The 9,012-nt window shown below is 39.5% G+C and overlaps 1 protein-coding gene across 2 annotated transcripts; it reads right to left on the bottom strand.

Moving 5' to 3' along the window:
• Positions 1 to 3,431: 3,431 nt before the first annotated feature.
• LOC103718361 (Pentatricopeptide repeat (PPR) superfamily protein) lies at positions 3,432 to 8,184 on the bottom strand. Of its 2 annotated transcripts, none has more exons than XM_026808970.4 (4): positions 7,789 to 8,184; positions 4,549 to 7,697; positions 3,720 to 4,002; positions 3,432 to 3,622 (listed from the first exon to the last, which is right to left on the bottom strand). In XM_026808970.4, exons 1-2 carry the CDS (start codon positions 7,930 to 7,932, stop codon positions 4,572 to 4,574), a joined length of 3,270 nt encoding a protein of 1,089 aa, XP_026664771.4. In that variant the 5' UTR covers positions 7,933 to 8,184; the 3' UTR covers positions 3,432 to 3,622; positions 3,720 to 4,002; positions 4,549 to 4,571. The 2 variants fall into 2 exon arrangements, with proteins under 2 accessions (XP_026664771.4, XP_026664772.4); XM_026808971.4 differs by having other exon boundaries at positions 3,720 to 3,997; positions 7,789 to 8,161.
• Positions 8,185 to 9,012: the final 828 nt, after the last annotated feature.

Here is a 9,012-nt window from a genome sequence, read left to right as displayed (position 1 = left end):
AGGATAATAACTTTCAGCATGGGCTCTTGGAGTATCCCAGGATCATATGATAAATTATAAGGAGATTATTTTCATTATTAAAGATGATAACTGGATAAAGACGGCACAAGTAACAAACCAGCTCAGCTTGGATGAAGATGACATGTATAAAAGAAGATCAGGGTTCGTCAAGTCTTATGTTGACAAAAAAAATGTCTTAGCCTGGGAAGACAAAATGGAAGTTAGTATATAGAAATATATTCCATCAGAATTCCCATGGGGAAGGATTGCGCAATGTAACTGTTTATAACAATTATCTGATCTTACAAGGAATGGTGTCCAAGCAGAACTTAACCACATTCAAGCATATCTAAAAGACAGCTAGTTGCTTCTGAGTTTGTGCATAATATCTGAATAAGATACCATGTGATGCTGTGAATATGGATGAATAAGATACCATGTGATGCTGTGAATATGGATGCATGTGTGATCACGGGTCATCAATATGTTGCAAAGACAACTGACCTAGGAGGAAAGATTTCTCTCATAAAGAAAGTACTTTCTTCTCAATGAAGGATCGGAATGATTGGGAAAAGTTTATATATCATTCAACATTCTGTGAAAGGTGGAAAGAGCTCATGGGAGGAACTTTATGTTGTTAAAGAAACTAGAATTCAAAGATTTATATAGTTATCGCTAATCCTATAAAGGACAAAATAAATGCAAAGAGTACATATTTCAGAGATGGGAACAGAAGGAGACTACATATAGGGTTAGGAAAGGCTGAAAGCATCCTAGTTGTGCAAACATAGGCAATGACTCAAGTTTGGAATCTTCTCAAGAAGGTATACCAGAAGAAAGTTCAAACCTACAAGATTTCAAAGGTAAAGGACAAGATAAATAACCGTATTAAGGTCAGATAATTTAGAAGTTTGTAGAAAAGTTGAGTTTTGACAATAGTTATGGAGAAGGGGAAAAACATAAACCAATAATACAACAATCCAGCTTGTTTTGGAAGCTAGCATCGAAGTTGATTCTTTGTTTGGATGCAATTGTGTCAGATTAGAAGTTACATTTTCTTAGTAAAGCATTCGTGCAAATTTGGAGGCCACAGAAAAAAGACAGTTTGTGTACTTTTAAAGAACTGTATGTTGAGCTGCAGTGTCAGGTTGTGAGGAGTATGTAGTTTAGACATCCCCATGCTTAGATTTTGTTGTAACTTTATCCAAGTGCAACAAAACATACTTTGAAGCAAAGTTTAAAGTTTAAAGTATTATACATGATGCCTGTATTGATCAAATCTAGAATAACTATGCCAAAAATGGCACCACACTATACTAGATAATGGCATGTGAAAATAATTCCTAGTTGTATTCTTATTTGTATTATCTTGCATAATTACTAATTATGATCTTTTCTACTTGTTTGATTCAAATGTACGAATTCTCTCAGTTACCTGTTATTTTAAATAATGTGCATGCCAAGCATAGAATCCTAACAACTCTAAAGCATAGGCTCACAATTAATAACGTAAAGGGAATAATCCTCAGTAAGATACAATTTCAAAGTGGTTAGGTACAACCAAGGTATACCGTATCGGCCCAAACCGGGTAGTACGGGGCCGTACCGGTTCGGTATCAGTATCCGATATGGGTGGCGTACCGACACTTGGTACGCCAAAAAAATTCGGTACCATATCATACCAACATTGTGCTAGTGTGGCACCAGTACGGAGTCCGGTATTGACACAGCGAACCTTGGGTACAACAGTATTAAAATGTATATACAAGTAGGTCTATATTCTAGTACCATGCACAAAATGCTACAGTACATGCGCTATGGACTGAGAGGGTCCAATGCAGGGTCTGCTGAACCGGTCGGTTCAACCCGAACCGGACCGGTATCGACTGGCACCGGTCCGGTTCCGAGGTATAAAACGGTTCCGACCCATATATTGGGTCGGAAACGTTCGGTTAGATGCTCGAACCGGTGCGAACTGAGCCGGTTCGCACCGGTACATGCTCGAACCGGTGCGAACCGAGCCGGTTCTCACCGGTTCGGTGCTGGAGTGCCACAGCGCTAGCCAGAGGCACTTTGAAAGTGCCACACTGTGCGGCACTTTCATTTTAAGTGCCGCACTTTGTGCGGCACTTTCATTTTAAGTGCCGCACTTTGTGCGGCACTTCAATCGAAAGTGTCGGTGCAGCACTTCGAAAGTGCCACGCTGTGGCCCACAGTGGCACTTTTCAAAGTGCCACAGTGCCTCAACGGTTGGCTATAAAAGCCGACCGAATGCTGAAGCCAAATCCATCAGCTTAGGTGAAGGAAAGGCAGAGAGAAAGGAGGAGGAAAAAAAGAGAAAGGCAAAGACAAAGACATGAAAAAAAATTAGAAAGGTCGGAGAGCGTCGTTTTTCTTGAAGATATTGACGAGAAGCATCGCCACTCGATCCGATTTTAGATATTCGAGAGTGCTTTAAATGTATGTAATTGATTGTACCTTAATTTGAAAATTTTTTTATGTTCTTCATCTCATTATTTGAATCATTTGGAAGTAATAAGTTGCATCATCTAGTTTTAACCTTAAACTTAAACATAAAAACATCCAAAAAATATCCAAAAGTGAAAGAACTTCAAAAAAAAAAAAACGACGATAGGATCGAAACCAGGCCGAATGTGCCCTATCGGTACGGTATCGGTTCGGCTCGGTTCAGCTCGATTCGGCACCGGTACCGTACCAATACCGGAGCCGACCGGTACGTTGGTACGATCGGTACCGCAAACCTTGGTCCAATGGATATCAACATACCCACCAACTGATCTGGGGCATATGTATTGTATGAGCGAGGCCATACTAGGTGCTTATTTGCACAATACATGATAGTACACAATTTGTTTCTGGATCTCCTTTCACAAGGCCAACTTTACACCATGTTGTTATCTAGGTTAAACAAACCTTACTTGTCACTACTCAACAAAATGCATCTTTTTGGTTCATATGACATATCAGTAAATGCAAATAAGGTTATGGAGAAAATGTATCTGAAAGAGTCCTTTGCCAGGTGTGTGTGCATATATATATATATATATATATATATATATATATATATATATATATATATATATATATATATATATATATATATATATATATATATATTTACATGAGCCATGATGATAGTTACATGCAGTAGAGAAGTGGGGCATTACAAGAAAGAAAATTAAATAACGGCCCACAAAAATCAAAACAGGATAGGGTGAGTCTAAGCCTGAAATCACAGCATGTCCTCATTTTAGTGATATATAGTTTGGCTGATTACCAATTTAAAGAATTTATTATCCAAAATTATAAATTTCATTAAGAAAACCAAACTATAATATCTTATCAAGCATTTGGATTTTCGTGCTATTCACCTTGAGGTGAGCTCAATCTATAATGCAGCTTCAGTAATCTAAAAGAAAATTTGTTTTATATTAACTTGGCTCATTACTCTTTTCTGTAAACTTTACTATTTCTTACATGGACTTTGGTTGTCTTCTAAACCTTGCGCAGGAAATAATTGATAGATCTGATGACTTAGAACAAAGGCAGATCCATAATTAAGGCTGCTAACTTCAAATGCTTATTACATGCCTCCCTTGACCTGCATTCAAAGCGTAAAAGGAAATAACACAAACATCATATAACATTTAAATAATGAAAATAAAATATATAAAACAGGGTGGATGAAGATCCCTAACCTCAACATATCTTGCTTTGGACTCATGCATCCTTAGTTCAATAAGTTCAGTTGACTGCCATTGTTGCTGTCCCCAATTATTTTCACTGATTCACCCAGGCAATGATCATTACATACTTCACTGCTGTACTCTTTTCACATTTGGAACCATCATGATTTCTGCTTTCCACTGCTCCATCCCCTTCCTGTGGTCTATTAGGTCAACTCTCCCAAGAACTCCATTTGGCCTTCTTCAAAATCAAACTTCCTTGCCCCAGCCGCAAGCTAATAAAGATGAATCTGTGCTGGAAGAATAATTTTTAATGTAACAGGCTCCCACAAAAATGAGTAAAAGTTGCAATATAACAAGCTTGTGTTAAAATTATGTCCATTCAGCATATGTCGGTTATACTTACCCTCCAGTCCATTTGATTTATTAATCTATGAGTCAAGAGTCAAGAAATTATAGTCACTCTCCAGTCATAGTCTATGGTTGTACATGTGAACATCAAAGAGATGAAAAACCAATATTACATATGAAATATTTTAAATGGCACAATCATAGTTCGTCATACCGGCCTGAACTGGGCGGTATGGGGCATATCGTACCATACCATTTTGGTATCGATATCCGGTATGAGAGGAATACCGATACTCGGTACACCGAAAAACTCCGTACCATACCGTACCGACACAGTGCTAGTGTGTCACTGGAATAGGGTCTGGTACCGAGACAGTGAACTTTGGACACAATGATTTTGAAATGACACATTATCTATTTTTAGTTCTATTTTATAAATATTGTCACAGAAAACAAGAACCTAATAATACACTGGTTATACATATATTACCAGTTCAATCTGATTTTCACACTTCACCAATAATCTGCACATGAACAATTGCCTCCTTCAAAATGATGAAAACGGTAGGCATCTCTTAGTATAATTGCCCGTCCAGAAATCCTTGAGACATATTTCATCCAAATGTGGCAGTCATTACAGACACGAAGGTTCTTAAACACTTGGAGGGGTACCTCAGGAGACAAACTAAGTAGCCCAAAAGCAACAGCAAGTTTCTCACTGTGAATGCATGCAGTGGGATCTTTTCGCTCTTGCTCAATGTCATGTAAAAGGTAGTATCTATCTTGCCTGTACCCTATCTCAACTGCCCTTTCATTCAAATCTTTCAAGAACTCATATATCATGTCTGCTAATGGGTGTAACCGGTCGCCAACAAAGAATGCATGAACCTCATTCTTCACGCCAATCCAGCTACGTCCTGGCTCCTTTTTCACTCTTCTATCTTTCATCATCTGCCTCACCTGATCTCTTTGATTCCATTTCCCAGCCACGGCATATAAGTTAGATAGGAGAACATAAGTCGCTGAATCATGTGGCTCCAGCTCCAGAAGATGCTGAGCTGCAAGCTCTCCAATTTCCATGTTCTTGTGAACTGTACAAGCACTGAGAAGGGTTCTCCAAACCATCGCATCAGGGGCGATTGGCATCTCCTCTATGAATTCTCTTGCACGATCCAATTGTCCAGCTCGTCCAAGAATATCCACAACACAAGCATAATGTTCTGGTCTTGGAACGATACCATGCTCCGCATCCATGGATTTGAAGTAGTCAAGGCCTTCATTTACTAAACCCACATGACTACAAGCAGCTAAAACACCTATAAAAGTAACACCGTTTGGTTTCAAATCCTCTTGTTTCATCTTCTCAAACAGTCTGAGTGCTTCTCGGCCACATCCATGTTGGGAATATCCCGTGATCATAGCATTCCATGACACCTCATTCCTCCCAGACATCCCAAAGAAGCCCATCTTTGCATCTTCAATGCTCCCACATTTAGCATATAGTGAAACTAAAGCATTGCTGACCTCTATCTCAGAGTCAAAACCAGTTTTTATAATCCTTGCATGTATCTGCTTTCCTTGTTTTATGTCTGCCATGTTAGCAGAAGCACTCACTGCAGAGCCAAATGTAAATGAACTAGCTTTAACACCTTCCCTGTCCATCTGCAAAAACACTTTTAAAGCTTCCTCGCAGTGCCCACTTTGTGCAAGCCCGGATATCAACCCATTCCATGATATCTCATCTTTAACCTCAACAGTCTCAAGTGCAGAATATGCTTCCTCAATCCTTCCACATCTAGCATAAAGGTTAATGAGTGCATTTCCAACCGAAATATCTGTTGAGTAACCAGAAATACAAGCCTGTGCATGGATCTGCAATCCCTGTTCAATTGCTTTGATTCCAGCACATGCACTAATAGCACTTGCTAATCCTATATTATCAGGCCGTATTCCATGAATTTGCATTTCTTCAAAAGTTCTCAAGGCTTCTACATAAAGCTCATGCTGTGCATATCCAGCAATCATGGCAGTCCATGAGACCACATCTTTCTCCGTGAGTCTTTCAAGAATTGCCCTAGCACTCTTCAGCTGACCACATTTAGAGTACATATCAATCAGAACGCTACTGACATAGACATTAAGCTCAAAGCCAGTCTTTATGGTCAAAGTATGAATCTGCTCTCCAAGATCAAGTGCTCCCACATAAGTACAAGTTCTAAGAATACTTGGATATGTATATTGATTAGGTTGCACACCCTCCACTTGCATTTGGTAGAACAGATCAAAAGATTTTCTTAAATTACCCATTTGACCATAAGCCACTAGCATGACATTCCAAAGCACGACATTTTCCCTGTCTGTTGTATTGAAAAACTCATGTGCAGTTTCAATTGCTGCACATTTAACATATAGATCAAGCAGAGAACCTTCAATAATGTATTCTGAAGAAAGTCCAGTTTTAAATACATATGAGTGCAGCTGCTTTCCCTTTCTAATATCTCCAATAGAGGCGCAGGCAGTTAATAGACTTGCTATAGTCACAGAATCGGGTTTGAAGCCTGAAAGTTGCATCTCTTTAAATATTTCTATTGCACTTTCACTGTTTCCATTTTGTGCATGCCCCGAGATCAATGTATTATACGTTACACCATCATGATTGGGCATTTCACTAAAAATTTCTTCTGCCATTCTTAAACTTCCACATCGTGAATACAAGGTGACCAGAGCATTGCCCACGAAAGTTTCAGAGCTGAATCCCTGTTTAATAACTTGGGCATGGATCTGCTTTCCATGTTCAAAATGATCTGTTTTGGTGCAGGCACTGAGGACACTGGATAGAACGTATGGAGTAGGGACGATTCCAGATCGGTGCATCTGGCTGTAAAGATGCAGAGCTTCTGCCCCAAGACCATTTTGAGAAAAACCAGACACCATGGCAACCCATGAAACATTGTCCTTCGAATACAACTCTTCAAAGACCAATCTAGCCAGATCTACGTACCCATTTTTGGCATATAAATCAATCAGCGGATTTCCAACAAGGAAATCACCACGAAATCCATACCTGATTATCTTAGCATGAATCTGTTGAACAAGAGGCCAATAACGATTATTTCCATTGCATGCTCGCAGGGCATTGGCAAAGGCAACAGGATTAGGATCCCTACACTCTCTCATCATCCTCGCAAAAAGAGCCAAAACCTGGCGGTGTTCCTTCCTCTGAGAAAACCTCATAATCATAGTATTCCATGAAGCAACAGTTCGATGAGCCATATCATCAAACATGCTAACTGCATCAACAAATTCGCCGAAAGCAAGATAAGCATCAATGAGCCGATTGCACAAACGGGTTTCTCTATCGAAACCCAGTTTCAGAATCTTCCCATGAATCCTTTTAGCATAGACAAGCGATCCCGAATTCAAACAATTATCCAGGAGAGAAGCATAAGTGCTACAATCAGCACGAACACCGCGTTCTTCCATTAAGTGAAGAAAGAAAAAGGCATCGCCTTTTGGCATTCCTTCTACCCGGGTGGCTTCAAGTTCTCCATCGGAGGACTCCTCAAGTGCTTGGCAAACCGCAGAGTGTCCATCCCGGGAAAAGCTAGCAATAAGTCCAGCGGCTCTCCCGACAAGCAACTGCAGTTCCCATAGCAAAAGCAGGCATAAATGGAGCTCTAAAACACAACCTTGATCAGAAAAAGGAGGGAACTTGGAGAAGCTATCGTACCTTAAGCAGCCTGCGGTGGGATGCTGACAACTTCTGCGAAGAAATTACTCTTGGGAAGAGCGAAACGGAGGGCTGGGAGAGAGACCCGAGGAGGGAAGATGGTGCGGAGAGCATCAACGGTGATGAGGATGGGCTGAGAGGCATCAACCATCAGTCCCCTCCGCTGGTTTTTCTGAAGTCCCACGCCAGACTTCGTAATTTAAATGAAAGACTGATAAAATTGCAGCAACTCCACCATTATTTGATAACCTTGACGAGGAAAGCGTGTAGAAGTTTTAAAACCGGAACCGTCGAATCTATCGGAAGTTTACCGGGCAGCAGATTACTGCTTCAACGGCCGGGTGAGTGGCAAATGAACCGTAATGTCATGTTCAGATAATAGATACATTAGTTGTTATTTAATTATAACGATATAAATATATTTATTTGATAATTTTTAGCACTGTTTGTAATCAGAGAGAGTCACGATGATGCTGCTATCATGATGCCTTCTATATAATTCAATTTGTCATCAATTTTGAGATTTTTCTTCTTTTTTTTTTTTGAATTAGGAGGAGGATTGAAGACCCGCCCCTTGATTTTATTAAGATATGAAAATGAAGTGAGAAAAAAGTTTTGAATAATTGTTGAAAATTTTAGAAGTGGGATAGAATGCAAGGCAAGGGTGTTTTGGACAGGGCTCCTTTGCAGCGGCCAATAATCTGAGCATAACTCTCAATCTTAAACTCTAAATTTAGTTTTGTAAGACAAATTTGATTCTTGGGTTTGGTGCCTTTTCTAAGAAGAAATTATTTCTGTTTCGGGAGCTGAGCTCAGAGACGAACACCCATTGTTAAGGACATTAGAGACCTCTTTAGGGACTGTGTGGCCTCCTAGATCACTCATGCTTATCATGAGACGAACAACGCAGCTGATTTTGTGAGAGCTACGAGTCCGCCCTACCCCCTCTTTGTCACCTTTTTTTTCAATGTTTTTTTTGGATATATTCATGTTAGAATGGTATGATATATCTGGCTTAAAAAATATATTTTTTTAAAAAAAATAGAGTTTTGTTTTCAAATATAAAGGCCACATTTTTATGAACATGTATTTTTTTCCATGGAGTGCCAGTGAGGTATCTACAAAAATCATACTCTCACTGGGTGATAGATTTGATCCTCGTCAATTCGTTATCTCAGCAACTCCCCAATATTTTATGTCAGTTTTCCCACTTTTAAAGGGGAT

The sequence above is a fragment of the Phoenix dactylifera genome, chromosome 9 (genome assembly GCF_051530095.1).
Source record: "Phoenix dactylifera cultivar Ajwa chromosome 9, Ajwa_hap1_PhDact_Kaust_v1.1, whole genome shotgun sequence".
Classification (NCBI taxonomy): Eukaryota; Viridiplantae; Streptophyta; class Magnoliopsida; order Arecales; family Arecaceae; genus Phoenix; species Phoenix dactylifera.
This window is presented reverse-complemented; position numbering and strand designations above follow the sequence as displayed.

Bases quoted from the DNA above. Each gene is read 5' to 3' on its own strand.
- LOC103718361 (XM_026808970.4), bottom strand. From the start codon at position 7,932: ATGCCTCTCAGCCCATCCTCATCACCGTTGATGCTCTCCGCACCATCT. The intron at 7,698-7,788 runs GTACGATAGCTT...TGGGAACTGCAG, and splicing joins CCCACCGCAGGCTGCTTAAG to TTGCTTGTCGGGAGAGCCGC.